Consider the following 26,872-nt stretch of genomic DNA (forward strand, 5'->3'; position numbering starts at 1 on the left):
CCCAGGCACTGGAGCTAAGGCATTCACTGGGGGTCTGAGTATCCTTTAGCCGGGATTGTGGGACTGTTTGTTGCTATTGTTCGCCGGAATCCTTTGCCATCTGGACGCCAAGGAGGCATACTGACCAGAGGGGAGCCGACTTCATCCCGTGGGAGGTCTCCAGAACGCTGACGGAGTCGCTACATAGAGACAACGAACTCCATCCAGCTGGAGACACAGGACAATGGTGGTTGTACAACAACTGGCGGAACAGCAGCTTACTGAGTGGTAACATGTACCCTAAACATGCCCTGCATTTCTAAATCTGTAATCTCGTACGTGCATTTATCACCTTCTATATTAGTTGCAATATATATGCTTTTACATTATGAGTCGTGCGCTGTCGTCTTTGTTTTCATGTTTCCATCTGTGATGTTGGGCCATCACATCTGATGAGCAGCAGACCATTTCTTTTGTCAGGTTTATTTAAACTATTTTTCCACGTTGTATCAATTGATATCACATTGGGTGCACTTATTTAGAATAATCCATTTTTATATTGTGTTTATTCTGTGGTTAGATCACTGAATTCACTTCACTTGACTATATGTGTTTATCATCACAGCTATACAATTGACGCGCAGTTATATACTTTTTTCAATCTACTAAGCGCCAATGCATGGGATCACATTGACTTGAATGGTAGGTATCGCTGGATTATGGGGGCGATAGCCCACATCGATGCTCTGCGAATCTCTCCCTGTGAGTCTTGCGGTGTAATGGGATCTAGTTGTGACAAAGCAAACCAAAGTAAAATTATGTAGAGTTCAAGAAGAATTTTTTTTTTTTTAAAGTTTAGGCACGTTGCATTTGTAAGGAATGTCACATGTGAAACATTCCTTTCTCATTTTGCCGCACATGTACTTCTTACAGGAGTAATGGTTTTAATAGTTCACTATGTTTCTTATTAAGCCGTGATGTATCGGCTAGCTTTATTGTAGGTAAAGATAGTATTTAGTGCATCCACATGATCGTTCTGAAAGACTGCACAATTTTTTCTTTGCTTTTTTACACACCTGAAGACGAGACTCATTTAAGGACTATGAAGAACAGTGTTGTTGCTTCATGAAAAGTAGTTACAAATTAAATAGAAATAGCAGTGTTAGTCCAGTTGCGACTGTGCAGAGTAAATGAGTACTTCAGCATTAGGCCGTGTTCATAGATGGACAGGCCGTGCTGAGGCGTGCGGACGCTCCGCGCTGAGCCCCTGCATCCTAAATGAGGATGCCTTGAGAGGGGGCTCATGCGTGCCTTGAGAGGGGGCTCATGCGAGCGTCCGCAGGCGTGCTCAGGAGTTGGAGGTTTCAGCCGAGCGCCAAGCTGTTTTTCAGTGCGCTGTCGGCTGAAACCCTCCAATCGCAGCACACCAGCGTCAACGTCACGGCGCCGTGACGTCGGCGCCGTGACATTGACGTCAGTGTGTCGGGGGCGATTGGCCCAGCGACGCACTGACCCCGCCTCCAACCACCTCCCCCCGGCTACCTTCGCGCACGCTGGCTCGCCTGCCAGTCCGTGCAATCGCGCTAACTGATGCAGGCGAGCCTCAGCGTTAGCGCGCCTCCGCTCTCCCCAACATCTATGGCACGGGCCTAAGGTGATACCGTTTGTATTTGGACAACAATTGATATTATAGGACAAGCTTTCGAGAGTTCTCTCTTCCCCAGAACAAGCAATACTGATTTACAGAGATTACATGAGCTTAACAAAGATGTAAGAAAACAAGATAAACAATCTAAGGCAGATGATGCAGGGAAGGACAGACAGAAGGAATAGAAAATAGACAGCTTGCAGTATATCGGCATTCTGATGGCAACCTGCTTATGTGGCTTACAGCAAGGCTCTTCAACTACTTCTCCAACGGAGCCAAATCAGAAAACATTTAGAAGTACAAGGGTGTTTAAGTATGCACACCTGTGTGCACGTGACCTGCATATGGGATAAGGGTTAATACACACAGCTATCTTGCTAATTCAATCTTCACCTCGCAATGTCACTCAAATGAATAATATCTCCCCTCAATCCGTCCCAATATACAGTACTATCTGTCATGAATAGTACACTTATGAGCATGTGACTTTTATATATGCAACCATGGTTAATACACACAGCCAACTCGCTGCCCCACTTTTCTTCTCTGCAAGGTACTTAAAATTAGTTAATATTTACTCGTACTCCATTACAATATATAATATACACTTCCACCACCAAAGGTAAAAGATGTACAAAGCCTCTGGTCTCTGTTTATTAAGAAAAACTATGCACTTAACACACACACACATCTGTTGTAGCAAAATGTGTCCGAAAATTTAATTTACTCTCTACAAAGCGTGCAATCAGAGCCCAAAGTAGTACTTTAGTACAAAGTTTGTCTTTAATATACAAAAATTCAGTGCTTGGATTACAGAAAAAGTTTATTACAAGAACATACAGTTATAATAAATGCAGACAGTTTCTTAAAATAAAAGCATAAACATAAGCAGAATTCCCTATATGTTACCACATGTGATAGGTTCTTCCAAGAGAGGTCGCTGGCGTAGGAAAGATGAGCATTCACGTGTGTGTGTGATCCGAAAACACACCTCTGTTGAATTCTGATTTTATAACTCCAGGGCAAGACATATACTATTCTTCTCTCATTGATGCCAGGGCTGGGCCTTTGTTGTTTTCAATCAGCCACTAACATTTTTTTGACTTGAATGAAAAAAAAAAACAAAAAAACCTTTCTTTGGACTTTAAAGTTTGCCTCAATATATAAAAGACGTCATAACTTTTTCTGTAATACAGCTCAACCCCGTTATAGCACGATCCGCTAAACGCAAATCCTCTTATAACGCGGTCTGAGTGTGGCTCCTGATTTGAAAACCTCCATTTTGCCACACTTATCCTCTACTGCATTGCCACAGTGCACTCTGTAAATGTTAAGTTTGTTTCTAGATGTCTGTGACATCACACAGTCCCCGTGTCCCTTATTTTATTTCCCTGCATGTGTATTATCTAAAATGTATTAATGTTCAATTCCCGCATTGTCTGTCTGTCTGTCTGTCCGTTAGTCAATGAATTGAGTGTTTAAAAAATAAATAAAAATACGCTGCGCACGACAGCTGCAGCAGAAGAGCGTGGAGAGCACGTGGACACAGTCCTATGAAGTGAGGAGAGAGCTGACAGCTGTAAAGAGGAGAGAAATCTAGATGCTGGGGAAATTTTAACGCGATCCCGGTTATAATGCGGTCTCATTCTGTGGCCTCCAAGGACCGCGTTATAACAGGGTTCAGCTGTACTTAGACAAATGCCATCTTAACGGTTGCATCTGTGCACTCCACACACACAACATAAAATACAGCTCAACCGCGTTATAGCGAGATCCACTACAACGCGGATCCACTAATAACATGGTCTGAGCGTGGCACCCGTTTTTAAAAAGCTAAGATGCATTTTTTATTTTAATTTTTTTATAAATACAAATATTCAGTGCTTTATTGCTAACAGACACATACGGGGAGATACACACACACACACACACACACACACACACACACACACACACACACACACACACACACACGGATTCCCCAGAGTCAGAATACATTTTTACAAGGCTGATAAAAAGTTGGAAATGACTGAGGTATAAAGTAAAAGAAAGAGAGCAGCAATCAAAGGGTCAGGTGAGGAAATGCCGTGGGGGCTGAAGCTTTGTTCCACTAAATAAATATCCAATTTTTGCACCTGAAATGCAGTGATGAGCTTTTCCTTGCCAGGAGAAATCTTCGTGGTTTTTTTATACAGTTGCCTCACATTGTGGCCGCACTGCTGGAAGCATTGCACCTCCATACTTTCCTGATATATTTGTTTTAGCCCACTAAGGTATCTTTTTGTATGTACGGAGGTGGGCCACGGTCTCAGGGTTGGCTAGTATCTTATTATAGTGGAAGTGTACATGGTATTGCTGCTTTGTAGAAGACCCCACGTGGAGGAACGGGTCGGAAAAGAATGGTAGATGAAGGCAGCTTACACTGAAAGTAGCAATATAATTAAGATGTACTCTGTGTCCTTTACAAGAACTTTAAAGCCTTTAATGACGTCCAAATGACTTAAATGTTCAGCAATGTCATGACATATGTAGAGCCATTCTCCTGCATATTATGAAATCCTTTTCCCCAAGGTGTCTACCTATGGTACTGACCTGTCATAGAGTTCTCCGAAGTGCACAGTTGCTCTCTGAGCTTCTCTATGTCGTCAGGGTGCGTATGCTCTTACAGAGTGCTCCCAACTCAGCGCGAATTACATCAAGTGTAGGTGTCTGTGTCTGTCTCTGTGTGTGTCCATTACCAATAAAGATTTGAATATATGTTTAAAAAACAAAAAAAAAAAAAAAGCATCTATTCAAAGCTATATTGGTAACGGACACACACACACCTCCCTCCCACGATGGCTGACCTGTGGTGTCTGATCCCCTGCACCCTGCTCTGGGTAAGTCCTGATCGCAAGGCCATTTTTCCCCCCGCGATCCCGGTTATAAAGCGTTCTCATGTGGACCACGAGCACAGTGTTATAACGGGGTTCAGCTGTATGACCACATTTTGTAGGAGAAACCGATATCTGTCCTTGACACCTCCTAATCATCAAGTGTTTGGCATCATTTCATTCATGTAATCACAAAGGTTACAAATATCTATTTGTTCTTGCGAATTGCTGTCGGGCCCAGAATCCCATATTTAATATCTTTTGAAAGGTATAACTAGTCACACCCCCTAATACTCTGTTGGACCCTTCCAAGAATGCTTTTCAAGGTATATTAAAAGTGTCCTGTTTATTCTAGTGTCAGGGAAGTCATATTTTAATCCCATCTGGCAAAAATAGATGCCCTTATCTCTAGATTGTATCAGTTATGTAAAGTAGGCCTGGGCGAGGGTTTAACAGGCCATAAAAACAACTCTTGTATTTTTAAGGATTTTTTTTTAGCAACTTTAACACCTCGTATGCCAGATTGATTCAAATACTGAATACTTCCTGCCATATTTATTACCACGGGCTACAAGTTTATTTTAATATAACTTTATATGGGGGCGCGCGCGTGACGTCATCGCAGATGCACATTTGCTGAGACAGCTCCGTGCACTCCGTCGATATATTGTAATATAACCCCCGATCGGCACCATCTCCCGAGCCACAGACCACGGCTGTAGGCGGGGGAAGTAGCAGGAATGTCCACTAAGAAGGAGGGGAGACTGGGGACACTGGATCTCTCCCGTTTTGGCCGTGCTCAGTTGGCAACGGATGAGAAGAGCAAGAAAAACAAAGATGGCGCTGACCCGAGCGCACAGCACAAGCCTCAGAGAAGCAGGCTGCTGGAGCAGAAGGAGAAGCCGTGGAGAGACGAGCAACACTAAGAAACTCAGCTAACAGGGACACTGAAGGAAAAGAGCCAGAGGTGAGAGCTACTGCTGCTGAGAGTCACTACAATGGATGACACAGTTATTACAAAGCAGGATCTGCAGTGTATGCTCAGAGAAATGCAAGTGAGTTTCCAATCAGCTAAGATTTAGTTGTTTCATTGAAGGAGGAATGATTCTTTATAAAATTATCCAGAGATTAGCGCACAAATTGGAGATTCACTTAAAAATAATTTTTGGTCTAGCAATGGTTCTGTAGAATCAACAGCGATTCTGTTGGAGGCACAAAAAGCCACGATTAGAGGACAGCTTATTTCAATAGTATCATACAGAAAGAGAATAAAATCGAAAGACAAAAATATTTAACGGAAAAAATTATAAAGTTCACATAAAGCGCACATTAAAAAAATCCGTAGAGGAACGTATATAACATTTTGAACCAGGCAAGGGAGGAATTTAAGAGGTTACAATTGGAAGATGTAGAGAAGGCCCTTAAATGGACTAAGCAGACGTATTATTATAAGGGAGATAAGGCAGATCGTCTATTAGCAAACAAATTTTGAGGGATCAAGGCGAAGGCCTCGGTCCCCGCTATTAGATTAAAAAGTGGGGGAGTGACCTACAACCCTTCAAGGATCGCAGAGGAATTTGCTACATTTTATACTAGATAATTCAACCCAGAATGCTAATGTCCCGGGTTTGACCCAGATTGAGGATTATCTGATAGATTGAGCCCTCCCGAAATTGACGGAGGAAGATCATAAGATTTTAAATGCAAAAATAACTCTGGTGGAATTGGGGAGAGCGGTCGGTTCTTTGAAACTATCGAAAGCACCTGGCCCAGATGTTTTTTCAAATCTGTACTATAAAAATGTTATAGGAATTCTAGGACCTTGTCTGTTGGATTTATTTAATGATTTTCTCAGCGGAACACAGATTCCTTCACAAATGACGAAGGCCAATATAGTGGTGATCCCTAAAGAGGGAAAGGACCCTTTTATCTTATGGTAGCTACAGGCCAATATCACTGCTTAACACGGATTTGAAAATCTATAGCAACATTTTAGCCAACAGACTGAATCCAATACTCCCAAGACTAATTCACTATGACCAGGTGGGATTTGTGAGCAAACGCCAGGCATCAGACAACACAAGAAAAATTATTAATGTTATTGGCCAGATACACAAGACTAAACTGAAAGCTAGGCTGCTGAGTCTAGACGCGGAGAAAGCGTTTGATAGGATAAGGTGGGATTTCCTAGAAAACACTAGAGGCATTTGGATTTTCCGGATCTTTTTTCAGGGAGTTCGTGCCCTCTATCAGTCGCCAACAGCCCCCCTGAATATTCCAGGTGGGGAGGGGAATCTAATAACAATTAAAAATGGGACTAGGCAGGGGTGCCCCCTTTCCCTCCTTCTTTTAGCTCTGCCAATCGAGCCTCTAGCGGCCACCATTAGAGCCTCCCCAAATATACAAGGGATTAAAATAAAAGATGAGTGCTACAAAATATCGTTGTTTGCAGATGATGTTATTCTTACTATAGCTAACCCATTGACATCTTTCGAATCTGTAGTCCACCCTTCGGGGGTTTGCTGAGCTCTCCGGGTATAATGTAAATATGGGAAATATCAGAAGCCCTAAATTTGACGCTAACTGAAAAAGGAGGTTGAGGTGCTTAAACGACACTTTGACTATAAATGGAAAAATATCCATTTGAAATATCTAGGAATTTAACTTAACAGAGATTTATAATTTATTATAGAAATATAATTACCCTGACCTATTCTCCAAAATTAAAAAAGATCAACAAGCCTGGAATTCTCATTGTATATCCTGGATAGGGCGTATAACTGCAGTTAAGATGACTATTCTCCCTAGACGTTTGTACTATTTTCAGACATTACCGGTATCTGTCTCGCACTGAAATTTAAAGAAATTCAGAATCGAATTATGCAGTTTATTTGGAAACACAAACAACCGAGAATAGCTAGGTCAATTATGTTGGATGCCAAGTAAGGAAGGAAGTGGTATTGCCGGTCCAAATATTTAAAAATATTATATAGCCTTCCATATGAAACAAATGGTTTAATGGTGCTCCCCAAGAGGAGTGTATGCCTGGTTGGACCTGGAGAGCTCGCTAAAAAACCCGGTTGGACTGTCTTCTTTATTATGGTCTAGTTCTGGGACGGGGACCGGGAGACAGTCGGAAGCGACAGTAATTGGATTTACTTTGAAAATTTGGCAGATGGCAAAAAAGAAATATAAGGTTGTATCGACCCGATCTAGGCTCTCGCCCCTGTTCGGTAATCCACGGTTCACCCCGGTTTTCAGGGTCAGGGTTTTGAAATTTGGAGACTTAGAGGAGTTCTGGAGATTTGGAGATTTATTAGAAAGATAAACTAATGTCCTTTGAGGAATTGATGAGAAAGTATGGTCTGTACCAAATTGAGCTATTTAGGAATATGCCAGTCCGGCATTTTGTGTGTCAGGGCCTCCATGATGTGGAATGTCCTAGATATACACGATTTGAAGATTTATGTAAAACAAAACAATACCAAAGAGGTTTGATATCATCTCTGTACTAGGGGCTAACTCTTAAAAAAGATACCCCAAACCACAAATATATGGACCAGTGGGCTCTGGATTTCCAGACTGAAATAACAAGGGAGGACTGGGAAGATATTTGGGACAATGCGGGTAAAATCTCTATATGTACGGTAACAAAAGAGAATATAAAATTTAGTTGCGTACTACACCCCCAAAAGAATAAAGCAGATGTTCCCGGGGACCCCGGACAGATGCTGGAGGGGTTGTGAACAATTAGGTGATTTGGAACATATCTGGTGGTATTGCCCAGTAATGCAGATGTACTGGAGGACAGTTTTGAAACTCTTAAAAGATGTGACTGGTCTCAAAATCCCGTTAGACACAACTCTGATTATTCTGGCTAAACCTATGGAAGATGTGAATCATCATACACAAAGATTGATCCTGCATATTCTAACAGCAGCTAGATGCGCTGTACCAGTGCGTGGAAAAAGACACTCCCGCCCCCCAGAAGAGAGGATATCTGAACAGTCAATGATGTTCAATTAATGGAGAAACTTGCCTCACTTTCGAACCACATCAATAGGGTCTGGGAGCCCTGGGATGTTGCATCGGGGTGTGCTCCAGGATGGAGAGAAGATATGGGAGTGCTGAACGTAAAATATGGTGTTTACCAAATGTATGATATGTAATGACTGTTGTTGCTTGTAACAAATTTGACACAAAATGGTTGTTAACCCCCCCCCCCCCCCGCACCCCTTTTTATTTTTGTATCCTTCCCCTGACCATTTATGTGTGGAAAAAATAAATAAATGTAAGTTAAATAAAACTTTATATAAATTTAAAGACTTGAAAATGATTGTATTCATTTTTGCGAATATCTATATTTACATTACCTTAAAGTACAAGTGAATTTCAATGTCAGAAACTGCATTTAGCTGTCTAAGTAACTTGTATGAAATTATCAGGAGCAGAAAGTCCAATAACACATCAAAACTCTTTGGCTTGCGGGCCATCAGTTACAGAGCCCAATTTTCAGTGTGAATGACATATATGAAATTTTAAAAATGGTAAACAGAGTTTTTTTGTTTTTAAATGCTTCATCCTTTTTACTAGCTAAAAAAAATATCTTTAACTCAAAACAGAAATAAAAGACCTAAATACTATACACACACACACACACACACACACACACACACACACACACACACACACACACACACACACACACACACACACACACACACACACACACACACACACACACACACACACACACACATATACACACACACACACACACACACACACACACACACACACACGAAAAAGCAAGTACACCCTCTTTGAATTCTATGATATTAGGACATAATAACAATCATCTGTTCCTTAGCAGGTCTAAAAATAAGGTAAATACAACCTCAGATGAACAACAACACATGACAAAATACACCGTATCATGATTTATTTAACAAAAATAAAGCCAAAATGGAGAAGCTATGTGTGAAAAACTAAGTACACCCTTACTGCTTCCATATTATTTAAGATGCTAAGTAGCAGACAGGTGCTGCTAATCAAATGCCCTTGATTAATTGATCATCAGCAAGTGTGAACACCTCTATAAAAGCCAACGTTTTAGCAGTTTGCTGGTCTGGAGCATTCAGGTGTGTGTTAACACAATGCCAAGGAGGAAAGACATCAGCAATGATCTTAGAGAAGCAATTGTTGCTGCCCATCAATCTGGGAAGGGTTATAAGGCCATTTCCAAACAATTTAAAGTCCATCATTCTACAGTGAGAAAGATTATTCAAAAGTGGAAAACATTCAAGACAGTTGCCAATCTTCCTAGGAGTGGACGTCCCTGCAAATTCACCCCAAGGTCAAATCATGCAATGCTCAGAGAAATTGCAAAAAAAAACAAGAGTTACATCTCTGACTCTACAGGCCTCAGTTAGCATGGACAGACGAGACCAAAGTGGCGAAAACCAAACGCAGCATATCAGCACAAACACCTCATACCAACTGTCAAGCACGGTGGTGGAGGGGTGATGATTTGGGCTTGTTTTTGCAGCCACAGGACCTGGGAACCTTAGTCATTGAGTCGACCATGAACTCCCCTGTATACCAAAGTATTCTAGAGTCAAATGTGAGGCCATCTGTCCGGCAGCTAAAGCTTGGCTGAAATTGGGTCATGCAACAGGACAATGATCCCAAGCACACCAGCAAATCCACAACAGAATGGCTGAAAAAGAAAAGAATCAAGGTGTTACAGTGGACCAGTAAAATCCAGACCTCAACCCGATTGAAATGCTGTGGCTGGACCTTAAGAGAGCTGTGCATAAACAAATGCCCACAAACCTCAATGAACTGAAGCAACGTTGTAAAGAAGAGTGGGCCAAAATTCCTCCACAACGATGTGAGAGACTGATAAAGTCATACAGAAAACGATCACTTCAAGTTATTGCTGCTAAAGTTGGTTCTGCAAGCTATTGAATCATACGGTGTACTTAGTTTTTCACACATGGCTACTCCGTTTTGGCTTTATTTTTGTTAAATAAATCATGACACGGTGTAATATGTCATGTGTTGTTTTTCATCTGAGGTTGTATTTACCTAATTTTAAGACCTGCTAAGGAACAGATGCTTGTTATTATGTCCTGATATTTAAAACCATGGGATTCAAAAAGGGTGCACTTTCTTTTTCGTGTGTGTGTGTGTGTGTGTGTGTGTGTGTGTGTGTGTGTGTGTGTGTGTGTGTGTGTGTGTGTGTGTGTGTGTGTGTGTGTGTGTGTGTGTGTGTGTGTGTGTATATATAACCACACACAACTAAATATTTTCATTCACTTGACCTCAAGGTTCTAATTTGCTGCTAATGTAAATACGTATAATAAATAATGTGAATAAAATATTCTGCACGTAACATTTACAGTATGTTACAACTAGTGGAACAGTGCGCGTTTATGGCTCCAGGGAAAGTGCCTTGTTTTAATTTCTGTATGCTGTACTCTTCATAAAATTGCATTTAAATTTATCCAAAGAAAGGTTAAAAAAAAGAAACCCCAGTGCAACATTTGGCAGTTATCTCACAAAATAAAACTTCTTCTTGACTCCAGTAAATCAGATTGCATACTGGATAAGTGCTTTGCCTATGTTTTAACCCTTTCGATGGTAGAAGACCTTTAGCACTTGGGGTAGCGATCACGTGGCCTCCACCTCTGTTCTGAGTGCATTCACCACAAACGTGACCTCCCGTAGACAATGAGCAAATCATATGACGTTCCCCGAATACCAGAAGAACCTGTACAGTGCGTCCCTTCTGATGTTCAGGGAATGTCATAAGGGCACCATAGGGGTTAACTTACTTGACGTATCTCTGTCTATCTTTCCTTTCTAATTGCACATTTCTTTCCTCTAATCTCAAGGGATCACCCCTATAATGGATCCTGGATATATATCTCCTTTACCTGCCCATGTTTCCAATTTATCCAAGCACTTTTGTTAAGAAATTATACCGTGCTCTGACTTTACAACCATACAAAATTGAGTGTCATCGTCAAAAAGTGTACACCTCTCTCTTTGGCCACGCAAGGTTTTTAAACAACATATAAGGTCTGTAATATTGAAGCTTTTGGCAATCCAGTTAAGATGCTTACTCGATCTGAATATGTTCCATTAAAGACCACACGGTTTGTTGTCTGTCTTTAAATTAATTCTCAAGGCAGTTGCAAATACAGTACTGCCACCCAGAGCAATTCCTGTTTTGCTTTGTTCAGCTTCCTCCAATGTGACGCTGTATTGAAAACCTTTGTACATTTTTAATTGATAACTTCTACTGGGTTTTGTTTGTAATAAATGCACACTTCCTTCTTTAAAGAGGCTAACACTTTTAGTTTAGCCATGATGCCTTACCTCATTAAACCATACAATTTTTTTTTTTGTTTTTTTGTTACACTAATTGCTTTTTTTCTTATTCTCTAAAGGTATTCCTGGGTATTAGCCCTTCAGAGAAGCCGTCCAGACGATTGATTGTGATTGTTGTCTTTTGCAGATGTGGATGAATGCACATCATCACTAAATATCTGTGGAACAGCACAATGTAAAAACATGCCAAGCACCTATGCATGTATCTGTGATGAGGGGTACAAGTATGATGAATTAACCAGAAGCTGCCAGGGTATGTACAAGGCTGGTTTGTATCCACAGTGGGGCATTCTGACATGTTGATATGTTATTTTTTCAGATTACTTTGTATGTTAAACAAAGCACTGAACTATTATTTGGCTAAATTCTTCAGTGCTTTGGAATAAAGCACTCTTTATGGCTAGATCTAAATAGACACAATGGATTTTTCTCATGACAGAATAGTGTACCAGTCACTTTCACCTGTTTTACCCAGCATGCATCAGTTTGTTACTGAGGAAGAGGTTATCCGAGGACTTACCAGGTGTACAGTATGTGTTATAATAGAATCTATAAAATTCTGTCTCTTGCTACATCTGGTTTTTTTTCCATTTCATGTGCATCAGAACACGTTGGCTTGACCTTGGCATGAACCTCCTGAACTAAGCATGAGAGATGTATGAATGTCTTCACATTTAGTTAGCAAAAATTGTGAAAATGTAGATTTTTTTTTTGCATAGTTTTCTATATGCTTTCAATACCATTTATAATATAGTCCTCGATACTTTGAGATAAACATACAGCCTGGACACGGCTATTGAAATCTCAGCAACTTCTTAAAAATAACCAGAAAACAAAGTTAAGTGGCACGAATGTATCCCTACAGATATAGACTGAGCTTTAAACCAGCAGTCCAAGCTGCCGGTTTTTAAAAAAAATTCCTTTTTAACATGTGCATCAATACAATCCACACAATAAGTAAATATCTAAGATGCCGATCAATCCGTTCTTCTGTGATCGATCGGTGAAGATTTGGCTCGGGGGTTCACTAAATGGCCGTCAGTGCAGCAGAAGAAGACCCAAGATGCAAAATTCTGTAGGGAAGATCACGTGACCAGGCAGTCACTAGATACAATTGGTTCACATTCAAGAGCAGTTGATTTTTTTTTTTTTTTTTTACTTTTGCATCTTCAGCCCACTGCACTTTGCAATGTGGAAAACTTGCTGTTTGGGAGTAGGTTACATTTTGCTACAAAGGCTAATTTCTAATATGACAAAATTACATACATTGAGAAACCTGTGTGAGACTCGTGCCTGATTTTTTTCCTACAAAACTAAAGGAGGAACCAGTGACCTGAAAGTACCTCTCTTTCAGATTACCTGCTTTTACCTCTTTGCTTCACTTTGTTTCCACACAGATATCGACGAATGTGAAGAGCGACGGTGTGAACAAACGTGTGTAAACTCCCCCGGGAGCTACTCCTGCCACTGTGATGGGAAAGGAGGTGTTAAACTATCCAGCAACATGAACACATGTGAGGTAGAATTGAATTCACTGAAACGGCACAGAAACATACATTGAGGTTGTATTTTAATGTTGAATGTATGTAGACTGTCGTTGGCTGATAGAAATATACTGCATAGGGAAGCTTTCTGCATTGTTTTTATGTACACTTATTGTTGTTATTTTCTAATGGGCTGTGTAACTGATAAAGTTAATATTATACACCGAATAAGAAAAGACTTTTGATTGCAGGATATTTTGCCTTGTGTACCTTTCGCTACTGAAAAAAGCATAAAGTCTTTGTACCTTGGCAGAATGTTCAGTGGTACCCCTGTCATCAGGCTGCGCTTCAAGAGAAAGCAGCCCACCAGGTGAGGATACCTGTAAGGACCGAGCTCCAGGAGCTTGAGTACTTTATCTGCGTTCCATATGTGTGTGTAATGTTTCTGTTTTTATACGGTGCTCACTGCGTGTGCAGCACTGTCCACAGTAGAATTTACAAGCATAAAATGCAACATTTGGTATATTAGGGAAAGGGACACAAGGGAGAAAAGTTCCCCAAAGGGAGAGCTGGCACGGACTTTTACCTTTTATGTGAGAGATTAGTCCTTTTGTTACTAAAGGGCATCTCTCAATGGATTTGTAATAGGGGGCCATTAATAAACATTTGCATGTAAAACGTTTGAATGACCTCTGAGAAATCATGTGTGCGATGGCAAGAAGCAGAGCAGAAATGAGTAGTTCATCTGGGGACAGTAAGATGAGTAAAGATAACTTTTTTGTGGACTCTAACGGTTTTGGACTCTGCTGTGAGAAACCTAAATCATCATGACACCAGAAAAAAATCCTCTACAATGAATTCTCTACATTGGCTTAACATGTTAATATGCCATTATTGTTTCTCTCTAAACATAACTTGTCATCGTGTAAACGGTAATTCAGAATTATCTTTAATAATAAACTTACTAATTGGACTAACTAAGCAAAAAGGGAATTTATATTTTTGCATAACTTTTTATTTTACTTTGCTTTTCTAGTCTTTTCAAATTGTATTGGATATCTATACATCTACATGTGTACAGTTTTCCACCAATAAGAATAAATATCATTTTGTTTCTAACATAATTTCAAATATAAACTTCTCGGAGTTCAATTCCTAATTCATTGTTTAAGCTTAAATAGGACAACATCCTGAATTTGACCACTTCTGAATGTTACCAGCCTTGTTTAAAAATAATAATAATAATTTCAATTAGAAGAGGATCTGTTTTATATTTTACTTTCTCTGCCCAACATGTGAAGATTATTCGATCAAACAATAAACAGTTCTGTGAAAATGGGTTTTAAAAATCTGTTTCCTGAAACTATTTTAAATCCAAATATCATCACAATACAGTTTATGATGTCCTGATACATTAGTTTCATGCCACTTTAGATGTGTACTGTATGTGTATCCCTGGTTAATATTTCTTTCTAACTTTGGCTTGTGCACATTTGGCACACATCCTAGTCTGGATTTTCTTTCTAAAAACATTGCTTGACATTTTCAGCTTTCCCCATTAAGCTGAGAGGAAATTTGGGTATATGAGAAAAAAAACCTGATTTACAATTTGGCTTTAGTATTTCTAGTTTTTGGCCTAAGTGATGGAAACAATCAATGTCTCATTCTGTAGCATTTCCTAACACCACGAATAATGACTTTAGCATTTTTCACGATTCCCCACTGGGACCTTGTAATTGGCATGCACCTTTTAATGACATTGCTGATGGCCCCTACTTCCAGAGCTTTAGTAACACTGTGAAATCTGCATGTGCTGCTGGTGTCATCTTAATACAACACAATGGTTGGAAGGATGAAGCCGGCAGAGGTGTGGGTTATAACTATAAAATGCATAAGTAAAATTGTTTCTGTCATTTAGTTTAAGGGGCTTCCCAACTAACAGCACAAGTGCCAATGGGTGGCACTAGTACTGTGGTATGTGACACATTGGAGCAGGGCAAATGAGATCTTAGAACAAGTGGAAAATTGTACAGTTAAACAGAAAATTAATAAGTAGAACAATGGGTGGATGAGGTAGTGAGAGTAAAGGTAAGCACTGTGCTGGGTGTATTGTGGTTTATCCGGGTATTCAGTTTTAATCGCCCTTTCCATTTCAAATTTTGGAGAGGTGCTTTTTTTTTTTTTTTAAATTGAATATAAAAAACATATCGGATCTAAGTGAACTGCAAATGTTTAACGTTTAATTCCTTTTAAACGTTAATGTAAATGTTTTCTCAGGTTTTGGGCACTCCGTGGGACGTAGAGCGCAAAAGTATGCTGTGACAGTGGTGCTAATCATTAGATGGTTTAGCTCACACTGCTAGAGCTTTTGTCTCTCTTTCCTCGTCCCTCCCACATAGATTTAATCTGACCGTGGATTTGTAGTCCACAGCTCAGGTTGTCGGTGATGGGGAAAAAAACAGCGGCTTTGCCTTTTAGAGACTGATCCGTGGCTCAAATGACTGGCCAATCCATAACAAAAAAATTGCCCATTTCTAGACATTAATTGTGTTTTACAATCTGTGATAATGGGATTATGCCATTATGGGCGTCCAGGAGTCGCTGGGTTCTAACAAGTTTCACCAAGTAATTTATAGTTCATAAATCTGCCTTATTTATGAGGAGAATACTTGTGAGATTCTGACATTTTCTTTATATTTTGAAAACTCCTCTTTAATGAACATCATACAAAAACTGGGTACAGTTATGATTACAATAATTCTCAAATTAATATTTAGCTTTGTGTTATTTTGTAAATCTCTCGGTTGCTTTGACTCTGCAGCAGATATGTATGTTTTAATCACATTTGGGAATTTAAATAAAATGTGTAAATGTAAGTTGCACTTCAATTTTTAATGATGTTCCTTGGTGTAATGTTACTTAATGCATCTTCAAAACTGTTGATTTTCGAGGTAGTCACTGTTTTCTGAACCTTATGTAATGCTTTGTTTCTTGGCATCCACACTGTCAGACTTGTGGCAGATTTCGACTTTAGAACCTTTGATCCTGAAGGTGTCCTTTTCTTTGCTGGAGGCCATCAAGACAGCTCCTGGATCGTCTTGGGTTTGCGCAATGGAAAGCTTGAGCTACAGCTGAAGTACAATGGAATAGGTCGAGTGACCAGCAGCGGGCCAATTATAAACCATGGCATTTGGCAAACAGTGAGTATATCACATGCACTTCATGTACATGAGCAGTAGGGGGCGAATACAATCCATGAAAAGAAAAATGTGTTGGATTGTAATGCGTGGTTTATTAAACATTTATAAACATTTTGCTAAATGTCCTGCATTTTGGTTGGTCCAGATGGAGTTGTTACTAGAGATGTGCAAAACTTTTGTGGAAATTTAATGCAGATAAATGTAAGGTTATGCGTTTGGGAACCAAAAATAATCAGGCTACTTATAAATTATATGGGGCAAAATTAGGTCAATCGTTGATGGAAAAGGATTTGAGTGCTTGTAGACAGCAGGCGTAGCAATAGTGCCCAATGGGGTATAGGTGGAAGGGTAGAGAAGCATAATTATGCCACTGTATAAAGCATTATTAGGACCACACCATGAATATTAAGTACAGTTTTGGACACCACTCCATAAAAAAAGACATTATGGAACTAGAAAAAGTACAGAGAAGTCACCAAATTAATAAAGGGGGTGGAAAATCAGATTTATGTGGAGAGGCTAGCTAATATAAATTTGGTTACATTTCATAAAAGACGTCTAATAGGATATATGCTAACTACAGTATATACAAATATATTTGGGGTCAATAAAATGAGCTTTCAAAATAACTGTTCATCACAAGGACAATACAAATGACACGGGGTCATCCTGCTGGAGGAAAGGAGATTTTACCAGCTGCAAAGGAAAAGATTCTTTATAGTAAGGGCAGCTAAAATAGAATGAATTACCCATGGAGACTTTGATGGCAGATACAATGGATATCTTAAAAAAAAAAAAAAAAATAAGATTTGGTATGTCACTCTATACCTGTCAAGTAAACATAGGAAGAATGTTAATCCAGGGAGAAATCTGATTGCCATTACTCGAGTCAGGAAGGAACGTACTTTTTAACCCTTCTGACAAATAATTTGATGTTTCACTGGGAATTTTATTTGCCTACTTCTGGATCAACATACTGTAAATACAAATATAGAATAAGTATCTGTTGTCTAAATTTAATATAGGATGAACTTGAAAGACATGTTTTTTTAAACAATCTACGATGTAACTATGTAAATTTGCAGACCAGAACATTTTTAATGAACTATGGGGGGGAAGTCCATTACAATTTTCAAATTGGTCACATGACACTAATTTCAGGTCACATTACCCTTTATTTACTGACATTTTTAAAACAAATTTGGGGAAAAGTAGGGGGGGGGGGAAATCACAAAATCTTTACAAAATGCCAAATGTAAGAAAATATTGCAAAGATTTTCTCTAAGCACTTAAGACATTCGAGCATCTCTAGTTTTTTTTTCCTATACAAAGTTCCTGTATGTACAGAAAAACAAATGTTTACTACAAACACATACTGTACATTGAAACTGGTTTGTAATAGCACTAGTGACCTGTTAAAAGGTCTGTCGTACTTGTCTAACAGGATTTAACTAACTGATAAAGGCCTACTAAGTCACTATTTTTTAGGCAATGTCTTACTGATTTGTACTGGAGTGTGGAGAACACGAGACAGTAAGGCAAAGGTGAAATATGTATATTATTCTAATATAAACATTGGAAGATTTTGGTAATGTTTCCAGAGCATCGAGTCATGTCTAGTCTAGTGTCTGATCTTCCAAGGCACAAATTCAGTCTCCGTGATACAGCTTTTAAACTACTTTGTTAGATAACACCTTCACTGCCAGAGGGGTAAGTACAATGTTGCTTCAGAAAGCCCATCAGGCCCGTCTGCCAGCAGAGCAACATAGTGGCTTTTCAGGGAGACGTGGAAAGAAAATGCAAAGAGAGCCAGTCATGTTCCATTGATTTGGGTTGGTTTCCTGTTTTCAGGAAGAAGGTATTTAAAATTAAAAAAAAAAAAAAAAACATTTGCTAAATTTTATGCGGGAGTCGCCTTCAATAGTAAAGGAAAAGATGGCCAGTATGCAGAACATAAAGCATATAACGTCCCACTCGCTAGGTCCACCTTCCGCTTTATTATTATTATTTGCAAATCAAGCTTTCCTCATATTTCATTGTGAAACATTTCTTCAGCGAGTTATGAGCATGTAAATATTCCCTAAGCAAAGCAGTATGTAGCGTATATTCAGTGATATTTGTTGTTATGCTTTTCGGGCCTTGTTGACAAGCTACTACGTGTTTCCTGGAAAGCTGAAAATGGCAGGTGAGGTTTAGTTCTTTTTCACTCTGTAAAATCCAATATTAGTTGCTATGGGGGACGCCACAGTTCACTCTTTCGCTGCCGGAAGACCATCAGCACTCAAGTGCCACCGTTCATTCAGCATCCCAACCACGTGATCACGTGGGGTGGCAACTTGACTTTAACGGGATTTTTGGGCCACTTTAGATCATATAGCATTACCCTCTTTACTGGTGAAGAATAATTGATGCAGTGGGAGTAATCTACAGCGCTGACAGTTTAGCAGAATTCTTTTTATTTTATTTAGTAAGATCATTGTTTCCAGTGGATTGACTGGAGCTTTTCTCTTGCATATTATTTTCATAATGTAGGATTTCTAAATGCATGTATTGGCCCATTTAATTTAAAGGAGCAATCTATAGCATTTTTTTTCCATTTAAAAATAAAAGAATACAGGATTGAAGCAGGTGATCTCCGGAGCTGAACCCCATTAATTTCAGCTCCGGGGACCCCCTGCTTCCCTAGATACTTACCTCCGAATGGGGTGCCGGTATCTCCTGCAGTTTAAAGCTCCTGTGTCACATGGGCCAATAGGAAGCCACACTGGGTGACACAACTTTTTATTGATTCGCAGGCTGTGGGAGCTTTGAAAAGCCACCATAATGTCAACCCTGGTGTGTAGGGTTGCCAGGTGGCTTCTCCAAAAATTCTGTACACAATGGTCAAAGGTGCAAGACACACACACACACACACACAAATACACGCAGATGCTCGACACATACACACACCTCTCTCTCCACTCCATGCTGTTTCCTCCTCTCCTTGGCCCCAACCTCAGGCTCCTGACACCTTCTACTGATTTCGCTGCATTACCCAGCAGCAGCCAATCAAGATGGAGGAAGCTGCCTATCCCCCTAGCAACAGCCCTTGTCTCTCCCTGCTTCGGGAAATCCCAATGCCCCAGAAGCTGGTCAGGTCTCTATGTCCAAAGAGAGAATACTGGACACACATGTTCAGTATTATATCTAATTTTTTACTGGACACCTGGCAACCCTACGTGGAATGGCTACTGGCACCCACTATAGGCAACCAGCACCCACTATGGATGTAAGTACCCCCGGAAGCATGGGGTCCCCGAAGATGAAATGAATGGGGTTCAACCCTGCATTAAAAAAATTAAGTAAAGGGAAAAAAAAGTATGGTTTGCCTTTTTAAACCACTCATTTCTGTACTGGGTTAATCTGTGTTGGAATATGACTGAATGTGACATTCAATTGGTGGTACACACGTTTCATTCAGTGCTGTAGTATATGGCATATTGATTTCCAATGTAAAAGCAGCTCTCCCCAGCAATAGAGAGGTGAGAGGCAGTGTACTGTTTTGTACAGTACTGAGCATTAAACTAATAACATGTCAATATAGTGCTATGAAACATTCATAATCCTTGTTTTGTGTGTATGCTTAACCCCACAGATCTCTGTTGAGGAATTCGATCGGAATGTAGTTATAAAGGTCAATAGAGATGCAGTTATGAAAATAGCCGTGTCTGGAGATCTGTTTACTTTTGACAAAGGATTATACCAGTTGAATTTAACAGTTGGAGGTATTCCCTTCAAAAGCAGTGAACTGATTCAGTCGGTAAGTACAATTATGTAGGCCAGGGGTTCTCAACTCCAGCCCACAGGACCCCCCCCCCCCCAACAGGTGAGGTTTTCAGGATAACCCAGCTACAGCAAAGGTGGCTCAGTCTTTAACTGAACCTTCTGTGCTGAAGCACAGGTCCTTAAAACCTGACCTGTTTTGGGGGGTCTTGAGGACTGGAGTTGAGATCCTCTGATGTAGGCTATGAATAATGGGCGATGGGGCATGTTGTAAAACCCCATCTCAAAACATTAAGACATTTTTCCTCATCATCATTTATTTTTTAAGTAACTACAGGCCTCCACTTAAGGGGGCATTACAATACTTTACAGTCAGTTTGAGAACAACTGCAATTAAATACAATTATTTTGTTACACAGTAGAAAGACAGGAAAAGCCAGAATTATAATACATTATTATTATTCTCATTTAATTATGATGCGCCAACATATTTCATACAATAGGCTTGGAGGACGAAAACAGTAAACAAACATACATTGTTACAGTAGGTACATTTGTGATTTATTGGGAGGAATAAAAGAGGAGTCAGGAGTTACCCAACACACTAAAGTGGGGTGTATGAAATTTGCATCTGGCTCTGTCACTTGTTTACATTCTCTGTCAAAACCTCTGCCTGAAATATAGGACACGTGATCACATTTTGCACAGACACAAGCAAAAGAAAATAATATTTTTTTATATGGGAGTGTATTAATATGCACTTTTCATGAAATTAATACATAGCCATGTTTGGGCATGTCCTTCAGACAAAGCTTTCAAGTTTAATATATGATCTCTATACTAACCAGTAAAAAACAATGCATTTGGAATATACATAATTCACTTTGTATTTTCCATGACACCTACAGGTAACAACTGAAGTTCACAATATGTTTAGAGAACTGCTAAGTCCTTGTGAATTTGGGTAGTGGGTCACTGGCTAATCAAAGTAAATGGATTTTAAAGGATATTTTTTGTGGCCCATAAAACCCTGATTATTACTCCTTTTTTTCCCCCATTCTATATTTTAGTTGTATTTAAAGGATATGCATTGAGATAATACTAAATAAACAGGACAATATAATGTATCTCTCTGTCAGTAGCCACAACTATTGCCACCAGGGCTCGACAAATTGGGAAAAAAGACACTTGCCTGGAAAAAAGGCACCAAAAAAAATTGTCGAATTGTAACCCCCCTCCCTGTCTGACCCCCCTCACTTTACCCGCTGTCGAGTGTTACCAGAGGCAGGGTGGTGCGGTGTCTCCCAACATTTTCCTGCATCTCTCTGTCAAACTTCAGTGTCTCCCCCGGCATCTCCTGTGAAAATGGCCGCGCGGCCAATTTCATGGGAGATGCCGGGGGAGACACTGAAGTTTGACAGAGAGATGCCGGGAGACGTCGCAGCACCCCGCCGCTGGTAACACTGTCAATAACGGGGAAATGCACTCGCCCCAGGCGATGGGGCGAACACATTAGTCGAGCCCTAATTATCACAGTTGTATTTCTTAGTTTGAATGTTGAAGGTGCAATCTCAAAATGGCAGTAATTTCAGGGTTAATGTAGATCTAGGTGTCGAATAACTTTAAAAAGATGGATATCTTGATATATTTTTTTTAATAATGATTTGATTACTTAGCACCCAGTTTGATTATTCATGATTTTTTTTTGATTATACATGTTTAGATTAGCTGGTTCCCAAACATGATTAACTTAAATATGGGAGGGATTTTACTTCCATTAGCTCCTGCCTTTTGTGTGAGGTCACTGCCAATGGGAGGGTAGTGCAGGTCCTGCTCAATGCACAAACCGTCCTCCTCCTGTCTCCTACTTTGTTTTCTGACCGGGGTTGATGGGCCAAGGGTGGATTGAAACTAGATGTTACATGCATCATGCTTTTCAGGCTTCCTTTTGGATTTAAACAAAAACAAACACATCTTGACTTTCAGCAGAAGAAAAAAGTGGCATCTTTACTTAGTGATTCGGTTTACATAAGCCAATTATGTAGTTGTAAACTAAATGGGCTTTTTTTTTTGTGAGCTGTGCGCATCTGCTCCTGTAAAAGTAGCATGCGAATGCAAGATGAGATTATGGTTTCATGCAACCCTTGAATGGGCTACCGTACTAGTGAAGTTTCATCATGAGTTAGAATACAGCTTGTCCATTCTTACTGCCCGATCAGATAAATCCACGTCTTGATGGTTGTATGCGAGCCTGGAACTGGTTGAATGGCGAAGACACCTCAATACAAGAGACTGTGAAGATGACTGAAAAAATGCAGTGCTTCGTGGTTGCTGGAAGAGGATCTTTTTATCCTGGCAGAGGGTTTGCCCTGTTCAACATTGATTACAGTATGTGAGCTTTACATAGAAGCACATTTATTCTGATCCCATTAATGGTTTACTGTACTGAGGGAACAAAACAAGAACTGCACTACTGGTTATGAACAAGGAATAAGACTTCAAATATAATATAGAAAATAAATTAATGTTGGGTGACATCTGATGAAGGGGATTGTTTCCTGAAACGTTACGACTAAACCTCACCCTTCTGGCATGTTGCAACTCCGTCGTGATATATTTCTCTGACATTTTCCTTGTCTATTGAATCATTTTTTTGTGTTATGTTTTCCTTCCATTTATACTAAATATTTTGTCCTATAATTATATTTGGTGTGCAGTGACTTATTTCTTGTTCATAACATCTTTTAGGTGGTTCTGGTTTTTTTTTTTTTGGATTTTTTGGGAGGGTTTTTTGTACACCTGGACCCTTAGCACCCAGTTTGATTACTCATGATTTTTTATTTTTGGATGTGCTTTTTCTAAAAACATATAACTTGTTTTTGTTTACTGTATTACTGGTAAAAGACTGTGCGGTGGGAGAGCTTGCTCTATGATTTTTTTGATGAAGTAACTTCAGAATGTCACTTATCAATGGTTGACCATGTAATAGTGTCTTCAGGGTAGTCCCTCATGATCAGAAAACATCCGTTCACAGATTTGAAAGTTCATGTAGCTTCTAGCTATGACTTGCCTAAAAGTATATTTTGAGGCCAGCTCAAAATATGTCCCGAAAACAGTCTCTTTCCTTTTTTTGTATATAACTATAACGATCCACCTGAACTAAAACCACATCCATTACAGACAGACATGCATGAAATTTGCTGACTGAAGTAAATCTTTGTAAATGCATTTGTGTTGCGGAGTGTTACAAAATGTGAACAGATTGCAGAAATGATGGTATTTATCAGTATTGGTGACAATATTATATTTAAAAAAAAGAACTGTTTAACTAATTCAATTATTTTAATTTAGTGAATGTTTTTCTTCATTTTATTGATTTATCTTCACTGCAACAAAATGTGTAACTTTTACCCGGCGTGTGCTGCCTGATGGTCTTCAAGTCTTGCGGTGATGCTGCATAATATAACAGTTCTGTAATTGAAGGGTCGGATGGATGTCTTTTTTTAACAGTATTTCCCAATATATTAAAAGGTTACAGAGGGCTGCTTGCTTCTAAAAATTAGATCAGCCAGTAGATATTGGGTCAGGGAGTCCTTCTGGTGTCTAACTGTCCTATAGACCTATATTTATGTCAGCCTATGTGGAGGGGTGGAGATAACATTTGGGGTCTCTCAGGTTACGGTAGTTTTAAGAGGTATTCTCACCTGAAGTTGAAATCCTGCGGAGAGTCTTTGCCACCTACAAAACACCACCATTTTATTGTGTGTTTTTGTTTTTTTTACTGAAAAAGATCTCTGTTCAGGAAAGTACTTTCTCTCACGACGAATAGACCCAGAGGATGATATTGTAATATTTTTTTTTTCTCCATCTACAGTAGAGTCTTATTATGTGCAGAGCAAGATTTCAAAGGGCATTTTAGTCCTTTTCTTTTAATTATATTTGCTGTTTCCATGTAGTGCATATATTTAACGAGGAAGAAGCTGAGCGAAACTGGAGAATAGAAGTCACTGCTGAAATCAGCCCAGCGATGGATACTGGTGTTCTCTTTGCTCTGGTCTCAGAAGATATGGACGTTCCACTGTCACTGTCTCTCATTGACTATCATTCCACTACAAAAATAAAACGGCAGGTAAGGATTGCTGTCTGCTGAGAAAAATAACCCAATATATCAGTCTGTCTGCTGTTTAATACATCACATTATTTTTCTCTATGAGAAATATAACAACTGGCATAAAAAAACTTTTTATTTTTCTTGTGTTTTTTTGTTTTTTCTTCAGAAGATAAGGGTTTTGGCCATATTTAATAAGCCGTTTTCTTCTGCACAACACTTTCCAATGGTAGATTACACCTTACAGCCTGCTTAATGGGGTTTTAGGTGTCTTCCAGCGCCGCACTGTGTTTTGTAGCACAAAATTGCTTAGTAAATAAGAGCTTACAAAGAAAAAGCTATGGAGTTTTGTCATACGCAGTCTAATTAGTAAACCATACTTATCTTTACACTATCACGTATACTATGATATATATTTATATATTTGCTACAAAGTCTTCTGCCATAAAATACCTTCTGGTGCTGGGAGACACCTTGCAGCTCATTAAAGTCAATGTGCTGTGAGGTGTCTTCCACTTCCAGAGGGTATCCTATAGAGAAGGCTTCACTGTAAATATGGGCCATAATGTTTTGGATGCACAGCACAAACGTGCAACATAAAGCACCTTAGGGTGAGAAGAGAGCCCTTTTTACAAGATGCATTTGGTCAGTTGAATATCTTCGATCGGTCTCTCTGACTCAGGTTATTTCTATCCTTCAGTTCATAATCCTGTCTGTAGAGAACATGGTTGTTTCCAGAATGGAAGTAAACGTCTGCGATAAAGAGCACTCCGTGGAGATCTCTGCAAGCAAAGATCACATACTCCTTACCTTTGATGGGGCGCCTGGACAAAAGGAATTACATGATTCTCAGCTGGAGGCGATTTTCTCCGGGTTGAGTAACCACTTGCAAAAGGGTGTGAAGACATATGTTGGAGGATTGCCAGGTTGGGATTTATTTTTCCACTTTGCTAGAATCTGTCAGACTCTTTCTTGATAAGATGTTGGAGTTAGACTTGGGGTCTATGCTAGTAGCCAACAACTCGCTGGGCCTGTTACACTGCCAGTTTTGTCACCGTTGTTATCACGGTATTCAGAAAGACTCTGAAGACCTGCGATAGCTAAATGCCCAAAACTGGCGAGGAGCAGCAATGTGATATTCACCTCTCTCAAAAGTTGTAACCCGTGGATCTGCAGCGATACGGTCTGGCTAGCTGTATAGAGAGCCGCCTCTCCCTGCACACATCTCACCAGTGACCGCAGGGTTTTAATAAAAAATTTTTAATACTAGTGTACGTGAGCAGGGGTCTCCGGAGCAGAACCGCGTTGATTTCAGGCCCGCTTCCCGAGATACAGGTGCCGGTATCTCCTATGCATCTAACTGTCTTGGTCACGTGATGCGAGACATTTAAATGCATAGGACATAAAGGGGGTCTGTATCTTGGGAAGCAGGGGGTCCCCGGACCTGAAATCAACGCGGGTTCTGCTCCGGAGACCCCCTGCTCATGTACACTAGTAATAACATTTTTATTAAAACAGCTTCATTACCTTAGCGGCTAGCCGCTAGGGCAATGAAGGGGTTCAACTTCAATAGCCTGATTACTGGGGGCAGAGAGGGAGGATGAAGGGGTAGTAACCCCAGGGTGGGTGGTTAGCCTGCAGGCAAGGTTGCGGGAGAAGTTAACACCTTCACTAACATAGCGGTGGGAAGTGCTATGGTAATGAAGAGGTTGACCAGTCCTGCTACCCCCCGGTAGGCCTAAACACCCACCCTTAGGGCTACTACCCGCATTCGAACCGGTTTTGGTGTTAGAATAATTGTATTGATGTGTAGTTGAGGCTTTTTAGTTTTTTTATTCTTGTGGTGTTTAGGTGCTTGTGTATGTATTTAATTGTTGTGTATTGTTGTGCTTGATTTATTGTTTTAATAGGTTGGCCTTTGACTGCTATAGAGGCTTATCATGCCCATTATTATATGAGTATGATGTACCACTGTGCCAATCAATGGGTTGAGGGTGGGGCTACTAGTGCCGGGGTGGGTGGTTAGGCCTTCCGGGTGGGTAGCGGGGGAGGGTGGGTTAACCCCTTAATTACTATAGCAGTTATTAATCGCTAAGATGATTAAGGGGTTAGGGGCCATTAGATTGTATTTTTTCTTGTACTCTTGCTGCCAACGGAGGACATGGACCTGGAGTATGCTTCATCATGGCAGGGGTAAGTAGAAAGTTTTATTTACTTTATTTTTGCTGACTGGCTAATGTTTGGTTTTTGAATGGGCAAATTAGCTATTATCCATATCTGGATAATAGTAATTTTGCCCATTACTGTATGTGTTGTTGGGGGTAAAGGAGGGGGGTAGTAGGGTTGTTGTGTTTTTGAATGTTTATTGTGGGTAGCGAGGATGGGTGAAGTTGGCATTTGGCCCTTGGTGGGTGTTTATA

The 26,872-nt window shown here is 39.9% G+C and overlaps 1 protein-coding gene across 2 annotated transcripts in view; it reads left to right on the top strand.

The window, feature by feature from the left end:
- The window catches only part of GAS6 (growth arrest specific 6), a 76,039-nt gene that overhangs the window by 47,344 nt on the left and 1,823 nt on the right, over positions 1-26,872 (top strand). For both annotated transcript variants that reach the window (XM_075590465.1, XM_075590466.1), the window contains exons 8-15: positions 12,026-12,151; positions 13,296-13,417; positions 13,634-13,752; positions 16,393-16,582; positions 20,217-20,381; positions 22,564-22,732; positions 24,301-24,473; positions 25,153-25,378. In XM_075590465.1, the coding sequence (XP_075446580.1) occupies positions 12,026-12,151; positions 13,296-13,417; positions 13,634-13,752; positions 16,393-16,582; positions 20,217-20,381; positions 22,564-22,732; positions 24,301-24,473; positions 25,153-25,378 (1,290 nt within the window). The remainder of the gene's footprint in view (positions 1-12,025; positions 12,152-13,295; positions 13,418-13,633; positions 13,753-16,392; positions 16,583-20,216; positions 20,382-22,563; positions 22,733-24,300; positions 24,474-25,152; positions 25,379-26,872) is intronic.

The sequence above is a fragment of the Ascaphus truei genome, chromosome 3 (genome assembly GCF_040206685.1).
Source record: "Ascaphus truei isolate aAscTru1 chromosome 3, aAscTru1.hap1, whole genome shotgun sequence".
Classification (NCBI taxonomy): Eukaryota; Metazoa; Chordata; class Amphibia; order Anura; family Ascaphidae; genus Ascaphus; species Ascaphus truei.